The sequence below is a fragment of the Hemicordylus capensis genome, chromosome 2 (assembly GCF_027244095.1).
Source record: "Hemicordylus capensis ecotype Gifberg chromosome 2, rHemCap1.1.pri, whole genome shotgun sequence".
In the NCBI taxonomy this organism is placed as follows: domain Eukaryota; kingdom Metazoa; phylum Chordata; class Lepidosauria; order Squamata; family Cordylidae; genus Hemicordylus; species Hemicordylus capensis.
Window position 1 is genome coordinate 319,707,263 of NC_069658.1, and position 17,866 is coordinate 319,725,128.

Here is a 17,866-nt window from a genome sequence, read left to right on the forward strand (position 1 = left end):
TTCCCAATCTATAATGCACAGTTGCTCACTAAAGCCCCCAGAAAATGTAACCCTCTTATGTACACCTTATACACACACGTTTGCATCACTTACTTTAGAATTCCATACCACAGCGAGTGCATGGACTATGAATAAATAGTCTGTGTATCATTTTATTTTCTGAGAAGAAATGTTGGAGAGACAGTTCCAGTTTGCACCTTCTCTCTTAGCGACCACTAGGGGCATTAGGAAAAGAGATAGTGATGTATCTTTATTCCCCTTCTTGTTTCCTCTGGCTATTGTAGACGGATACTTTCAGAGATCCCTCGCTTCCTACCTGCATCCTACATTATCCATTCCTTTCGGCTTCTTTCTCTCCCTCTCTGCTCTGCACTATGAAGTTAGAAAGCTCAGGGACACAGGCTTTATTTGTAACTTCCCCAATAAACCTGGCTTGCTTTTGAACCTTGGACGCACGTCTTTTTCAAGATGCTCTTTTGCTCTTCCCCACACCGCACGCACACTTACTCTGCTATAATTGGGGCGAACGAAACTTCTCCCACCCAACCGAAGGCTGCAGTCATATGCACACTTAGCTGCGAGTAAGCCCTACTGTAATAGACATGCTTCCGAGTAATCGTGCATAGGATGGAGCTGCAATTCTTTTTACTCTTTTCTCTTGTTTGTCAGTTTCACCGAGAGGTCTTTTCTAGCCAACAGGCATTCGTTCTTTTCTGAAATACGACTTCTTGGGACAAATGGGGGGAAAGAACAATCAGCTGACACAGTGTAGCTGCGGTCCTTCTTTTACTCACTGTACCGTTTACTGCCAGTGCATGATTACTCGGAAGTAATTCCAGTTGTATTCAATAGGGCTTACTCCCAAGGAACTGTGCCTTTAATTGCAACCTTAGTTTCTGTCTGGGTAACAATAAAGTTCATCTTATGGCATGAACTCCAGCGCGCAAAGCCACCAGAACTGCAGTCTTTGGGTAGAAAACACCAGCACAGCGAACATTTAAAAAACCCTCCAGTGAGGCGGACGAAAAGATTCTTGGGAGTGGTAGTTCTTGGCTGAGACATAAACCGAGGTCGAAAATTTGGGCTTGACTACAAATCCCAGGACTACAGGCAGCATTGGCTGCCTCCTTGGAGGGAGACCCTCGCTAGAGCACCTCCGGGATTGGCGAGGTGGGCTGCTGCTCTTTCATTGGCTGGATTATTTTGTGCGGAGCTGGCCCCTGACGGAGTCAGTCTGCGTTCAAGTCTCCGCACCCGAGAACGGGAGGTGCCTTTGCTGCTGCGGCGGAGAGGGGCTTCGGCGCTGTCTGAAGATGACGGTCTTCTTGTGATCCTCTTGGAAGAGGCGCGCCCGCCTAGGGAGGAGGTCATGGCGGCAGTCGGGCTCAAGGCTGCGAGCAGCGGCATCTGGAAGGGCGGCGGAGCTAGCCTGCAACTCGTGGCAGCCGCCGCCTCCAGCCACAGCCGCTGTTCCAAAGCCAGTTACTGCGGTGAAGGCAGCGGCACCGGAGAAGGGCGCCTTGGCTGCGGCCAGCAAAAGGCCCATCAGCACCAGTCTGCAGGGCATTCCCAGCCTCCGTCGTCTTCTGTCAGCGGCAAAGCCAAGAGAGCCGCGGAGTCTGGTGGCCATGCTGCTGCTGCTGCTGCCGCCACAACAACTCACTTGGGCAATCAGCCCAGCCCCATCGAGGGGATCGATCCCAAGTCTTATCTATGGGCCAGATACCACGAGATGAAAAAGCTGGTTTACGGTAAGAACCACTGGGGTGTGAGCGAGTGCCTTTGATTCTGGTTGGTTGCATTTTCTCGAAACTTAAAATCTGACATGTGGCGCTGCAATAAAAATGTTTCAGTGTGTCCCCAGGCTGGATTCCCCAGATTCCCCAGAATCTGATGGCAATGAAATAAAATGCCCCTTTCCAACCTGTTTAGGAGATAATCCTGGGGGTGGGGAGTGGCCCACAACAAACTAAAACCATGCACTGCCCTCAGGTCGGTGTTGTGAAAGCACATGCAGTAATCATGGTCTAAGTTTACAAGGAGCCATGTGGCCACAATCCCATCTGATTGCTTTTGACTTACTCAGCAGGTTGGATCAGCTACACAAGATCTAGTAAATCCACAGAGGTTAGATTCGTTGGATGTTCTACAGGGGGAAATGACAGAAACCTATGTTGGCTCAAATTTTGATGCTAGACAGATACATCAGGTGTGCAAATGAGTGCATTGGATATAATATACTTCTGATCTAATGTAGTTCTGAAGCAAACTTTTCCAAGCATTAGTAGATTATTATGATGATGATGATGAGATTCCCATTGGCCCACTTAAGGGCCTTCTGTGTCCTTGATGACGTCCTGTTAATTTGCAGAACTGACATGAGTTCATTTGATAAACTTTTAGTGAGGAAGTGGCCAATTGGCAATGCCTTCACCATAACTAACGCTAACTAGTGAGCTGTTTTGCAAGTAATGTGTAACTCTGTTGTGGAAATTAGCTGAAAGAACCAGGCTGAGACAGCAGACAATGGATTCTTGGAATCTAAAAGCACAAATGTAAGGATCATTGCATTACTTTTACACTTCAATTCTTTTTTTGTTTTGCTTGAGGGTTAGAACTAGTCTCTTTGGTACATTAAACGTATTTTGATGATATTGGATTAAGCAACTTAACACTCCTTCAGGTACATTTCACAACTAACAATTCCAGCATTTAACTAACTACGTCCCCCATCACAGGGATCCAGAAACTGGTACTATCCCTTTATGGGGAGGAGAGAAAGTACAGGAACAGCATAGTAGACAGGAGCACTAGAAGGCCTATGGAGACAAGCAAAAGTTTCAGTTTCATCTAAGCCAGATCAGGTGGTAGATTCCTTGTACAGGTGTTTAGAGTTAATGATCAGTTTGATAAGGGCAAACAAACTGAAATTCAGTGTTACATATGTGACACTAATGGGTAATCTGACTGACTTAGGGGAAGGGTGCTTGCTTTTGTGGATGGGGTCATATTTCCATTAAGGAACATGTGTACAGCTTGGTGGTACTTCTGAATACCTAGTGTGGTAGCCGTAGCCAGGAACCTTTACACACATGGCTTTTAATTCACATCTCCTCTGGAATGGAGGGTGTGAGTCCACATATCAGCTGGATTTACTGTAAGGTTGCTGTGGGGCATCAGGGACCAGTTCAGACACGACTCTGTTTCCCCCCAAATTATGGCTGTGCATTCTGTTTTAGCCCAAATTCTGTCCAGGTTTAAAACATCCTCTAACTGTGGCATCTTTTTTTGGGGGGGGGGGATGAAGTTTATGGTATGCTTCTTTGTGATGTGTGGAGGGGTCATTGCTGATAATTCGGCTCCCCCCCCCGAAAAACTCGCACTTGCGTGATTTTTTTTTTTTTTTAATGTTAACTGGGTGGATTTCCGGAATGCCAAGTGTCAGCAGAGGCCACTGCTTGGCAATTTGTCTCTCCCATCTTCTGCAACAGGAGTTTGACAGAATCTTTGCCCTCACTAGCTACCTGCTCTTTTCATGGCTCTGTCTCTGAAGCTGGCTGGGACAACCAGCAGGCAGTGGAGACCAATCTCTTCATGGGGAAAGAGACAGAAAAAGGGTTAGCCAAAGCTTGATTTTGGAGGTCTGGCAAGTGTGACAATGCTGAGATGAATCACCTTATCTAAGAAATACTAAGAAATTAGTATTTCTTGCAAAGAGAATTATGTCCTGGATTGCATGGAAGGAAGTCAGGCTAGAAAGCACTTAAAAAGGGATCAGGACAGGTTGGGTGAAATTCTTAATAGATTTAAATAGGTCATGTCTGGGTCCCAGCTATGGTTCGTTCATGCAATGAGCCCCTCTCCCTTTCCCCTCCCTCCCTTTCTCTCTCACCTGCCTTCCCGCACCCTTTGAGGAATGCAAAATGCAGGCTTCTTCTGCTATTCTGAGCCTTCATGCTTTCCACTCCTCTGATTAAGGGGGTGGGGTGGGGGACATGAGCGGAAGGTTCTTCAGCGCAAACACCCCAACCCCGGACAATACTGAGAGGCTCTATCCAGCCTGAGGAGTGAGGTACTGGTATTGTTGGTAGAGGTATTGTTGGTAGAGGAGGCTGATGAAGCTATCTCTGCAAAACGGCTTATATCCGGAATAGCTGTACGACATATGAAGTTTTGGCATATGAACTTTGCATTCATCTGTTATGGCATGTGGGGGCATAGCCTGTGACTGATTATACCCACATTCTACTGTGGCTACACTGAAGCTACACTCGGCTGGACCTATTTTTGGAATCTGATACCTTCCAACTTCTGCACGGACTGTATTGAGAGCACATCATCCATGATTTCTTTTGGCAGCCGTATTTCAGACATCATCTTCCTGTGCCAGCTGAGAGTCCTACCTACTTCAACTAGGTCTTGAGCTAACCCCTTTTGCCTTGTTTCAGGAATATCTCCTCCAGATGTCTTGACCATCATTATTATTATTTATGTTGCAATTTGAATTATGTTTGGTTCAGTTATCAATTTTCTTACAACTGTAAGAAATAAGAAATTATCTTACTATTTTTCTACTATTTGTGAGCAGATCCCATGTCTGCAGTCCCAAGAAAGATGCATTTGATTGGACCGCTCTTGCAAAACTTCCATTCAGTTTAATGGAGCTTGAGGTGGAGAATTTCTCAGTAGATTGCACCCAAGGTCTAATATTTCTCTTTTTTCCAAGAGGGAGGGAGGGAGGGAAATTAGTATTTCTTGGAAAGAGAACAGAAACCCTTCTCTGGGATCCCGCTGCAATCAAGCCTTGTTGCACAGAGGTCTTACTCTATATTGGACTGATCTCCCCTAGACATGCTATACTGAGTCAAAGCACACACGAATGAGAATGAAAAATGTGGGCTTCCTCTGCTGTTCCGAGCCTAGTCAATCATGCAGAACACTGACTGTCAAACTGACCAAGAAGAAGAAAAATTATCCTGTCTCCTCTGGGATGTGATTGGTTATAGGAAAAAAAACAGAGCAAGCTGTGCACACAGGAGAAAGATCCACAAGGAATGCAGAGAGCAGTATGTGAACAGTTCATCTAATCACCCAAATGAGACAGCTGTGAACCTGCTGCGAAGCAGATTCGCTCTTTGGATACCCTGTGGCATGAAGCCAAGTCTGGATAACCTCCAGGTGTACTCTTTATTGACTGTCTTTGGTTTTCAAGCTGCAGGATCTTTGGGGAATGATGTCTTGGCCCTGTGACACAGACCTTGTAACTTACTCCGTGAGCATTTGGAAACTTAAATAGGCTTGGAATGCAGCCGCCAGATATTGACTGATGTCAGTTGCAAGGATCATGCAACATCTATTTCGAAATAGTGTCAATTAGGTTCTGGGTATTGTTCAAAGTATTGGTACTGATTTTTTTTAAAGCCCTGAATAATTTGGGACTGGGATGCCTTCAGGCAGGGGTGCCATTAGGCATGGACTTGGGAGCCCAAGACCATGTGCCTGCTCTTCTAGAGGGCGCCATGATGTTCTGCAAGGCAAAAGAGGACCCCTTTTATACTTCCAGAGTGGCTTGACCTAGAGTTCTGAAATTTGACACAGATGTAGGACAGATTAGCAGGACCAGTGTTCCTTCTAAGGCATGTGCACATGTGAGTATCACTTTTTAATTATCGGCTCAGTTAATTTTAGATCCCGCTCAGATTGAATCAGGAAGGCCCCACTCTGAATGCATGTGTGCACACACTGCCTTGATATTCCCACCCAGAACAAAACTCATTCCACACAGAGATGAAAACAATTAGAGAACACTGAGCAGGACTCTGTGTATTGATCTTGAAGCAGATTGGTCAATTTGTTGATTTTTTAATGATTTTTTGAATTTTTAAATAAAAATGTCAAAGAAGTCCTATAAGTGGCTTGTTTCATGGTATAGAATTACAAAAACTTCTGGAATTGAAGCCCCTCCCCCAGACCATCATTCCACTCCCATGTGAAGGACTCTGCCTTCGTTAACAAGTGCAGCATGCCCCCCCCCATTTGCCCAACCCTTTACATTTCCAGACTGGCCGGGCTTAGAGTTCTGAAATTGGTCGCACATGTAGCCCAAGGTGGCAGAACTCTGTGTATTTGTATTTCAAGGAAATCGCTCAATCCTGTGATTTTTAATAATTTTTCCCTACTGCAGTAAAGCTACCAGAAAGTTATCCCTATCCATAGAGTACTTCATAGCAAGTGAAAGTTGAACTAACTGTTACATCTGAATAAACAAACTTTTTTTTTACACATGCACTATGCTCAAATTGGTTTGTGATCTAAAAGCTCTGCATGAGAACCGTGAAGCAAAGGGTATATGTTGTGGTTTTAATTCTCCCTTTGCCTTACAAATGCATTATATGTCCAAGTTGGTTTTGTGTTTGAACTGTGGATCAAGAGACACATATTGTGTCACAGTTAGTTTGTGAATGATCAAGAAGCTGTGTGAATCCATTGGGGCTTGTGTATACTTTGGTGGTTCCCCCCCCCCTTTCATTTTTGTTTTTGTCGAATGCACTCTGACCCAGATCAGTGGGTTTGTGGTGGTGAATGATCAAGATGTATAGTTCCTTTGGGGGTTGTATAGTCTTCCCCTCTCTCAATGCACTCTGGCCTAGACCTCTAGGTTTGTGGTGAAATGTATATACAGGGAAAGGATGCTTATTTTGCTGGGAGGGAGCATACACTCATTAGGTCCAGGGTCCAAAATTATCTAGCTGCTCCTCTGCCTTCAGGATTGCCTAACCTTCTCCCATATGAATCTACTTGTATACTCAAGGTTTTCAGAGGGGACTCTGATTCTCCTGCATTTGAAAGTTAGACAGATTGTTTTAAGGAGCAGGGCCTTTGCAGCTGCAATGACTTCCTTATGAATTAAAAAGGCCCCCTTGCTCTCTCTTGCTGGCTTTAGGAGAGTGGTCAGAACCTTATTTTAAAAGGCCCTCAAGGTGCATGTGTTGGCTGTATTTCTGTTGTTTCTCTCTAATGAAGCAGTGGTGCTTTTATAAAATGGCTTTAAACTTTTTATTGTGACTTTAATGTCCTTTAAATCATTTAGAGGGCATCAGTGGGACTATAAGCAGAGATATATATCCAATAAATAAATAGGAAATTATATTTCAATAGATTATTATTATGTTAAGAATTTTGTTGTCTCTGACATGTGAACAAGATTACCCACTGCAGTAATATTATGTGAATAGAAATGTGATTTTATACAATAACCTAAGTCATCTGAGAAGAAAGGAAACAGTACCATGTGACAAAAACAAAGAAGGGTCTTGTCCTTTAAATCAGCTGAAGTTTGACACCTTTTTTTAGACCTTAAAATGACCTCGGCCTTTGTTTCTTGTTGCATCAGACTAACATGGCTACCCTTCTGGGATATCATGCAAACTTATTTATGCCTGCTGCTAATGGCCTAAGTGGCCTAAAAGCTTGGAAATGAGTCCTGAATTCACTAAACACAGATGCTAATTAATAAAATCTGGCAGTTAGCCATAGTTTTCCCTCAGTCTGTTCCAAAACAGAAATATGGAAAAGGATCATAATTCATGAACTATGCATGTCCAGCAGCAACACAGTACATGCTTGTGTTTACACAGTGAACTTCGGAAACAGAGTTTCCCAGTTGTGAACGTCTGAATAAGACAGTGGTGGTGTTCATTCTCCCGCAAATAGCTCGGTCATGCCTTTTGTGTGCAATTCAGATATTTATTTAAACTTTAATTTGCAATTCCAAGCTGTAAAACTATATACTGGTTCTTGTTGACCATCCATTGCCATGCACAACTAGCAATTAATTTTATTTCAGTGAAGATCTTTAGGCTTTCAAGAGCTATTATACAGCTGGTTTGGTCCATGCTGGTTAAATAATGTTTATGAATCTATCTTTTTGTTTTGTTCTTGTTATCTCTTGTTTAATCCTGGGTGTTATAGGTTTTGACATTATTTTGTAATGCCTTTCATGAAATCTGCCTCAAGTTCTTGTGGGGGAAAAACAAATATTTTAAAATCTTACAGAATATAGGAAGGAAAGTTAAGGTACTGTGCTCTAGAGACTAATTGCAAATAAGCAGCAAAGTATTTTGAGGGCTACTTGTTTGATTTTGGCTCCCTTTGGATTCTAGTGGTAGCAACCGCTTTGAAAGAATATTTGCCCTCTTTTAGGAGATATACTCATCAGAAGACTGCTTTAATCTTTGGGGATGAAGCAGTGTTGTTTCTAAATAACACTTGAAAGCAGAGGGTTTTTGAGAACTCTAGGAATGTGGAATTTGAATGTGAAGCTTCTAAAGTAAAGTGTGCCGTCAAGTCAATTTTGACTCCTGGCACCCACAGAGCCCTGTGGTTTTCTTAGGTAGAATGCAGGAGGAGTTTATCATTGCTTGCCTTTCAGCATCTACCTATATCGCTGCTGCCTGATATAGTACCTGCGGGGATTTGAACTGTCAACCTTCTGCTTGTTAGTTAAGCATTTCCTCGCTGCGCCAATTCAGGGGCTCCTGTTCCATGATGTGTGAGTTTTCTGCAGTCACTGATTATTTAGATAATATGGAGAAAGTGTAGCAAAAGTCATCGATCATTCCAACAACATCTGATGTTAGGATCAAAGGATCTCTTAATTACAGCATGTGTGTTACAGGCTGTTGCACTGCAAATTCAGATGTTCTTCTTTTATGGTCAGGCAGGTATTTTATATTCCATTATGGAAAGCTGAGACCCCAGGAAGTAGAAATGTGCTATTGAAACAAAATTGTTAGAAAATTCAATTGTGGAGTAAAGTTATTATGAGTATAAAGTTATCTCTACTATTATGTAGAGATCCTGCAAGCCGGTTCTCCCCCCCCCCCCCGCTTTTTGTTAACATAAAATGAAATCCAGTTTTATAGCAATATGTATAACGATATAATATGAAAGGAGTCTCAGACAATTCTAACAATAAATAAATTCAATAGAATGAAGCTTGCAGTTCCTCCAGCAGTCCTCGCCAATTTCAGCAGTCTCTTAAAGTCTTGAGTAATAATCCCATAACATAGGGCATGAATTAGATTTCCAGTGTTGTGCAGCCTCTGAAAGATTTTGCTGCAGTAGCTTAGTAGAACTATACACAAGCATCTTCAAGCATGTGCAAAACAACTGACATCAGGTTTTAGTCAATTTCCTGTCATCGGATGAATAGCAGATTTGTCTCAATATGCTTTTACTGAAGGGCATCCCCACCAACATAATAAAATTCTGCCTGTAGAGCATGATGGTACATTTGCAGCATCTAAGAGCTGTATAACTGTCTCTCTTTCCTGTAGGTCTGCTTCAGATATTTTTGAAATTTCTCTCTGTGGAGCCTGCCAGAGTCACTGAGAATGTAGTCATGTGGAGGAAGTAGTATTAGGCCACTGCATTCCCATTTCCTGATGGCAGCTACCACTTCCCAGGGCAAATCATGCTCATACAATGGCGTGCTTCTCGGCCATGGCATTCACACAGATCATTGCTGGGAAGTGACAGTTACAGTATGAATGTGCAGAGTCAGACATTCTTTCCTTCAGATGATTGTGTCCCAAGGGGCACTTAGACTCAGAGACATAACTATAATAGGGCAAGGGGAGACAGTTGTCTGGGGGCCCACTGCCTTGGACCCCCCCCCAGAGGCAAGTCACATGACTGACTCCCCCAGCCGCGCACCCGCCTGGGCTTCCTTTGGTGATATTCATCCTCCAAAACGGATGTGAGTGTTAAAGACCTGGAGCTACCAGAACAGCATGTCTTTCTCTAGTATCATTAAATGACTTGCATCATCCACAATTTACAAAACCTTTAAAAAAATAATTTAGGATGATTTTCTATTCCAGCACATAGGTGTGTGTCTGTGTGTGTGTCTGTGTGTGTTTCTTTACTTCATGAGCTGAGCTTCCGTGGAGGGGTGCATTTTAAAATATTGTCTCTGGGCCCACTCCAACCTTGCTAAGCCCCTGCTTAGACTGCTTGGTCTGGAGTCATTCTCAAGTGTCAGGACTTGGGACAATTTAGACTCTTCTTCTCAAGCAAAAACAAGCTAAGCTGTTCTTAGCTTGGAAACAAGCTAAGCTGACTAGTCAGAATTGAAAACGATTGTTGGCTGGTAGGTGAGTGCTGGAAACAGTGCCTCATTTTAGTGTTGCCTGTCTTCCTCTTTGGAAGCCATGAGACTACTGGATGCCGCCTCCTGAAATGGCTCTGTAGAGTGTTCTTAAGCCTGGACTGTAACACCCCCTCAGATTGCCAGCTGCCTTTATCGGAGAGGGGCAAAAGCAGCTGTGCCTATATCATGGTGTCGTAAATCCGTTAGCTTGGCTAACCCAACAGGATTTATAACCCCCTTCGGTACTCCCCCTGTGAGTTAACAGAAAGTAGCAGCGAAGCTACACGAAGGAAAATAAAAGGCTCACAAAGAAAATAGTAAATGAATTAAGTCCCCTGAACTGAACTAGGTACCCCCCTCTAACAATAAGTGAGTAATAACTGAAAAGAAAACACAGAGCAAGGAATGAAAAAAGAACGAAGTACACCATAAGAAGGAATTAATGGAACAAAGCAGGAAAGCACAAACAAGGGCAAACTGGAACTCAGAAAAGTTGGGAATTCAAAATAGCACATGGTCTACGGTCAGCGAAAGTTGCTAACAGCATCTGAGCAATTGATAGACTGCAAAATATATATGGCTCAAGAGAACCAGCAGCCAATCAGGCTTCCCTGAGTCAGCACTTCTGCTTCCTCTCTTGTGATCTCCATCTCCTGCGAGACTCCCACTGAGCTTTTCTCTTGAGACGTCTTCTCAAGACAGGTGAAATCCCAGCCTCCTCCTCATCAGAAATCATGTCTGGCAGCTGTTCCGTATCCTCAGCTCCAGAGTCTGGTCTCCCTGCCAAATCCTGTTGCTGTGCCTCTGATCCCTCACTAGCAGGCGAAACCGCCCATTCCTGCTCTGTCTCTTCTGAGTCAGAAGTCTGAGCCATGACACATGGCTGTGATATGTTGAGAAAACACTGAGCAGTGGGAAATAAGAATTTAAAGGGTTGAATTTAAGGACATGGGAGCATCTTTGAAAAATACAGTGACAAGCACTTTGTAACTCAAGACAGAATGTGTTTGGAATTACATTAGACATTACAGTATTTGATCTGTCTTTAGTTATGTTAAGGCTTTTGGCAAATGGAAGGTGAAATGCTTGTATTGTGTTAAAGATTTATCAGGCTTGAGTACAGAGTAAATATTTATCAGGCATGAGTACATCCATTCCAAAAGAAATATTGATTTCTGTTCACTATTATATGGCTTCTCTTTCACTGAAGGTGAATATTTCTTTTGCAAATGAACAGAATCCCCATCCATGTGGTATCAGATCAAAAACCAAAATGTTGATTTTATTCTTGACTCTTGGGGAAGAAGCTAACCTAACTAATCAGAATCAAGAACGGTTGTTGGCTGGTAGACGAGTGCTAAAAACAGTGTCCCATTTAGTGTCGCCTGTCTTCTTCTTTGGAAGCCATGAGACTACTAGATGCCACCTCCTGAAACAGTTCTGTAGAGTGTTTTTAAGCCTGGACTGTAACATCCCCTGAGTTACTTTAGATTTTATTTTATTTTATAAAATAAATTTGATTTGGTTTTTGGATTTTTTGTTTGTTCCAGATCTCCTTCCTCCAGGGGTCTGCAATCTTCTTAACCCAGCAGCTATCTACGCAAATAATGAGATCAGCCTGGGAGATGTGGAGATCTATGGCTTTGATTATGATTACACATTGGCACAGTATTCTAATCTGTTGCATTCTATGATATTCAACAAAGCCAGAGACATTCTAATTGAGCAGTACAAGGTAATGCGTTACAGTTCATTTTGCTGTTTTTATTTTCCTAATTATAAAATATTGCTTTACCTCTGAATGACACTTTGGCTGTGGCAGGGCAGGACAGCACATGGCAAGTGTGTACATCACTCTCCAAATGTGCCTGGGCTTAAACTACACCCTTTGCATGATGTTGACTCCTATTGTGAATCTGCAGCTTTGTGCAGGTACACTGTTCTTCCCCTTCTTCCATGCAGATTTGCTTTCTCATAGGGGAACTGTGGGTGCACATGAGGTTTGTGGGAATGTCCAGTGGGAATATCCAGTTTTATTTTAAGATGCACAACCTTTAGCTCTTGATTTAAGAAATCTGAAACAAAATTCAATTGGAATGTGTCCTGAAGACTCTAACCTAGCAGAGAGTATGAAATGTAAACTTGTGCTTTCAATAATGAAACCCATCCTGTCTCTGACTGCATGACACATTGTTCATGACCATTTCACATCAACTTCTTGTCCATTCAGAAATTCACTGATGGAGTTGCCATAATTGGCTGCTGTGACTTTAATTTTTACTTGGTTGCCTTTTATCCTGTCTTCCCAGCAAGGAGCTCAGGGTGATTTATGTTATTTCTCCCCACACTCATCTTAGTTGTGTGAGGTGGGCAGCTGAGATGGTAACTGCCCCAAGGTCACAGAGTGAGCTTCATGGCTCTTCACAAAAACTGATACTCTGTCCATCACACCACTCTACACTGGCTCTCTGGTCCTCTGTTAGTCTTCTGGGGTGTAACTAATCTTGGGATCAACTGAAATACAGTAGCAGCTTATAACATGAACACCTGTATGACAGGCTGTACTGATTTGCTTTCTGGTGGAATTATTTCTCTTAGTACCCGGAGGGACTCAGAAAATATGAATATATTCCTGGGTTTGCCATAAGAGGCCTTCACTATGATGTGCACAAGGTAAGCTATGGAGATCCAACTCATGTTCTTGTGATGTTTCACAGTAATTTGTGAGCTATATGTTTCTACTGGTATTATTTATGGGCCTGGTGAGTTTAGTTTCGCAGAAATTATGACTACTTTTGGAAGAAAAATGTAACTAGGATGCACTGTGGAAAGCTTTTCCATTACTGCTGCACATGCACAGCAGGGAAGAGCAAATATTGACTACTTGTATTGGTTCCGGAAGTGCCCTGTGTCACCCAAAAATGTGTCCCCGAGGGTTGTGCAGCCTCCAGGGACATATTTTTGAGTGGCATAAGGCACTTCCAAAGGGCATACAAATAGTTGAAATTCACTCTTCTCCCTCGCCCCTACTGACTGCATGCCTAGTATGATATAGCTAGAAAAGCTTCCTGCAGAGCAGATACATCTTCCTACTGCATCCACAGAGCACTGCTTTGGATGCCAGCCCATATTAGCATATTTCAATCATAAAGCATAGGTTTAGTATCGGGAGCTTCTTGCCTACAAGCTGCAGAGAAAGTCATCCTAGAAAGCAGATAACACCTCCAGAAGGCCAAAGCAGAAAGTGGCTTCAGATGGCCAAAGCAGAATGATATGCACAGCCTCCCTGGTACCGTGCTGAGGCACATAGAGTGGTTCTGTGCACTGAGAGTGGTTCTGTGCACTGAACTGGAAAAGTTGCAGCAGTGTCTGGGATGGTGCACATGGAGCACTAGGATGCATAATCCTTCCCAGCACTTTCCCAGAAGAGCTATGTATGTATTTTTTAAAATCTCAGCACTTTTGATTGAGGGAGGAGAGGCTAAAGAGGGCAGTGATACCCAAGCCACATAGGAGATGCAAAAACAAAAAAGGGAGTTGTGGAATAGATCACTTAAAATTACTTTGTGAGAAGTATGAAATAGGGATTCGGTTGTGTTAACAGAGATCTATAACTGTATTAAATTGCTAGCTAGATTTTTTTGCGTTGTACACAGCGCTGGTTGTTAGTATTATGTTGGGACACTACGGTGACTTAAGAAATCAACTTTAATATTTGCCTGCTGTATAAATATTCTCAAAGTAAGCTTCTGTTGAAGGTGGAAACAGGGTGGGGAGAAACAGGAGTGCAGATAAATGGAGCGCCAGTGCATATGTTACACTCATGTTGACCATGGGGAGGTGGTGTTTCTGGTGTAGGGGATGTAAACCTTCTATGGGTGGCAACAATTCACATGGTCAGAAAAAGCTGAATGTGTTACTAATCAGGGAAGTTTTTCTTTTCTTCCAAATGTAACCATTGTGTATAAATATCAATCATGTTAAAGTATCATTTAACAGAAGTATGTCACACTAAAGATGACAGTGAACAAACATGACTCTTTCAATAGGGCATCTGATAGCAACACATTGAGAATCCTCCCCGAAGATGTTTATGATGCAAAGAATAAATTTTTATCTTTAGTCTAGTGCGATGTGAAGCATGCATATATGTAAACAGTGAGAGACGAAAACTGTATTGTTAAACATATAGAAGAATAGGATTTGCTGAAGGAGATCCAGCATGGCTTCTTCAAGTCTTGCCTCACTAACCTTTTGGAGTTCTTTCAGAGTGTCAACAGGCATGTGGATAAAGGTGATCTGGTTGACATAGTATACTTGGACTTCCAAAAAGCTTTTGACAAAGTTCCCCACCAAAGGCTTATGAGTAAACTTATTAGACATGGGATAAGGGGACATGTTCATTTGTGGCTATAGGCCATCTCCTGCCTCAGAGGCAAGATGCCTCTCAATACCAGAAGTAAGGGAGCAACAGCAAGAGAGAGAACATGCCCTCACCTCTAGGAGTGTGCATGGTTCGGTCCGGCACAATTCAAAAGACCACCGGACCGGTCCGGATGGGCGGGGGACTGTTGCTTTAAGCGGGGTGGTGGTGGTAGTACTTACCCCCCTCTCTGCTCTTCTCCCTCCGGTGCTGTGTCATTTGAAAAATCTTCTTGGGGCGGCAGAGTTCCTCTGCCGCCCCTGCCCCCATCATTATTTGTAAAGCCTTCAAAGAGACGAGTGCTAGCGGTGCGCATGCACCCTGTGGTGCGCATGTGCCCTGCGCGGCGCGTGCGTGCTGTGACGTATGCGGCGCACGCGAGGCAGCGTCAGAGATGAGCGTGCACCACGCAGGGCGCATGCGTGCCACTAGCGCTCGTCTCTTTGAAGGCTTTACAAACAACAACGGGGGGCAGGGGCGGCAGAGAAACTCTGCTGCCCCAAGAAGATTTTTCAAATGACACAGCGCTGGAGGGGGAAGAGCGGCGCGGGGGGGGGGGAAGTACTACCACCCCCCCACTTAAAGCAACAGTCGTCCCCCCGTGCCAGACCGGGGGTGCACCAGACCATGCACACCCCTACTCACCTCTTGCCTGTGGGCTTCTCAGAGGCATCTGGCGGGCCACTATGTGAAACAGTATGCTGGACTAGGTAGGCCTTGGGCTAGTAGGGCTGTTTTTATGTTCTTAAATCAAGATTCAAAGAACAGGCCCACCCTAAAACATTCATATTTAGAACTGGTTGCCTACAATCCAGCAGTGCTGTCTTAGTTTTTCTCGCAGTGTATGATCACATATCCAGGGTGGGGGGCGATATTTACTTGTTCACACCTAACGAACCCTCCAATGTCCCGGAAACTTCAAAAAACAAAAAAACAAAAAAACACCTAAGTGATTAACAGGCCGACCCTGCAGTCTCACTGTGTTGGGTGACTGCCATACCAGAGCTAACACCAGTGTAACACAATTGCAATCCTCTACACTTTCTAAAGCAACATTTATATGAAATACTCTTTCCTATTTAATACCGGTAAATATAACGTAGCAATGGCAGAGATGCTATGGAAGTATCTGTTGGCATCTTCCGTCATTCATTGCAAGAGGGAGGGAGTGGAACAGTGTGAATAAGGAAGATATGAACTACAGCAGAAAGCCCATAGGAGGCAATAGTGTGGCCTGGTGACTCAGTGGGGAGGAGCAATGCAATCGGAAAGGGGAAATGTGGGCTTAAAGCTTTCCTTGGGGAGATGCACATGCTGCCTGCAGATCCGTTGGAAGGTAAGTTTTATCACAGTAATTATAGACCGAGGAATTTAGAGGCAGCAGGAGTAGAACCCTAAGCCTTCAACACTAGAGAGCAGCACTCCAACCATGTAGCCCCAGAAGAGAAAGTCACGATTGGGCCTTTGTTGTCTCTCAGGGGCCAAGCTGCTGACAATGCAAATATATTATATAAATGTAATAAATATTGCTATGAAGGTCTAATCTCCGCCCCCGCCAGCATAGGGCAGTTCTGTGCTAGTCCCGAAGTTTTTAGTGCAGTCCAATCTTGTTAGTTGGGTGCAATTTGTGGATAGGAGTGCTCCGTAAGTGTAATTTTAAAATATGTTCATGTGAAATTGAAGATTAGCACTGTGTTCTTCTAATGCTGTGTCTGAATAAATTAGCACATTGAGTGTTTTCACCTTAGAAGCATGCTTATCTTTCAGAGTCTTCTGATGAAGATTGATGCTTTCCATTATGTTCAGTTGGGTACGGCATACCAGTGAGTTGAAGCTCATCTCCTTGTTTATGGTTTATGTATTAATTTGATTGTGTTTCTCCCGCAGAGTAGGAGATCAATGAATGTTATGAATATATTGCAGTGAAGTGTTAAGCCCTTAGCTTCAGGAGATTGTCCTGTGCTTTGGGAAAGGCGGGGGGAAGTCTGTCAGCTTTGCAGTTCTTGAACCAGAGTCTAGTAGGGAGTCTTCTTTCTCTGAAGAAGCAATGAGGAGTGCAAATGCACTTATGTTCCTCTAACATACACACTTTATACTTCCTCCTTTCCCTGTTGAGTGGTATTCTATTAATTTACCTGCCTCAACCACACACCCGGCCTTTATCAATGTACACTTTTAAAAGAATAGATCAGAGAATACTGGCTGAACTGAGGGGAGTTCTTCATTCCCCTTTTATCTATAAGCCTTATATTGCCTTTAAACAGGAGTGCCTCCAAACGACTCTTTCACCCATAACCTTGAAGTTCATCCCTTTTCTGACTCTCCAAGCTTGGCAGCTCTCTTTACCTCAGCCTGGGCTTATCAATGTCAATTTGGATAGCACGTAATAAAGTTTTCCACTGAAAGGTTGCTATTGTACTTTCCTTCCGCCACTTGATAATCCTTAAAAGCTACGAGCTCAGTTTAAAGGGGCTTAGGTCAGTGGAACAAGACTGAAGCAGCTAAACTTAAATGAAAAAGGAGTACCTCAATAATTAATGTTACGATTAAGTCAAAATGAGTCATGTCAATCACTTGTCAATCTCTCCCAAAATATTATGGTGCATACCCATTATAATTTCCTTCCATACTTTCCAGTAGGCTTATGAGATCATTGGTCCACAATGCCTGCACCAATATGAACCAAATCGGGTACAGTTGTAGGGACATCTCAATGGCGTAGTTTGTCATCCACCCCTATTCAGGATGGTAGACATGTACACTTTTGAGGCGCAAGTGGGTTAACTTGTGAAACGCCTAACCGATTTGAACCAAATTTGCTAAAGCTGTAGGGACACATAGGGATGCCCCAATGGTGTAGTTTGTCATGTCATTCACCCCTATTCATTCATTCATTCATTCATTCATTCATTCATTCATTCATTCATTCGATTTCTATACTGCCCTTCCAAAAATGGCTTAGGGCGGTTTACACAGATAAGATGGATCCTTGTCCCCAAAGGGCTCACAATCTAAAAAGAAATGTAAGATAGACACCAGCAACAGTCACTGGAGGTACTGTGTTGGGGGTGGATAGGGCCAGTTACTCTTCCCCTGCTAAATAAAGAGAATCACCACGTTAAAAGGTGCCTCTTTGCCAAGTTGGCAGGGGCTAACTTCAATTCAAGATGGTGAATGTGTGAACATTTGAGGCACAAGTGTGCTAACTTGTGGACTGTCTAACCAATTTGAACCAAATGAGGTACAGTTGTAGTGAGTGACACACAGACACCTCAATGGCATAGTTTGAT

General features: G+C 43.4%; 1 protein-coding gene across 2 annotated transcripts in view; it reads left to right on the plus strand.

Moving 5' to 3' along the window:
* Positions 1-1,044: 1,044 nt before the first annotated feature.
* Positions 1,045-17,866, plus strand: part of NT5DC2 (5'-nucleotidase domain containing 2) — a 61,252-nt gene continuing 44,430 nt past the window's right edge. Inside the window, exons 1-4 of one of the 2 annotated variants that reach the window (XM_053297515.1) lie at positions 1,045-1,751; positions 11,704-11,888; positions 12,752-12,826; positions 16,344-16,399. In XM_053297515.1, coding sequence (XP_053153490.1) covers positions 1,370-1,751; positions 11,704-11,888; positions 12,752-12,826; positions 16,344-16,399 — 698 coding nt within the window. In that variant the 5' untranslated portion in view covers positions 1,045-1,369. The remainder of the gene's footprint in view (positions 1,752-11,703; positions 11,889-12,751; positions 12,827-16,343; positions 16,400-17,866) is intronic. The other variant, XM_053297514.1, reaches the window with a different exon arrangement.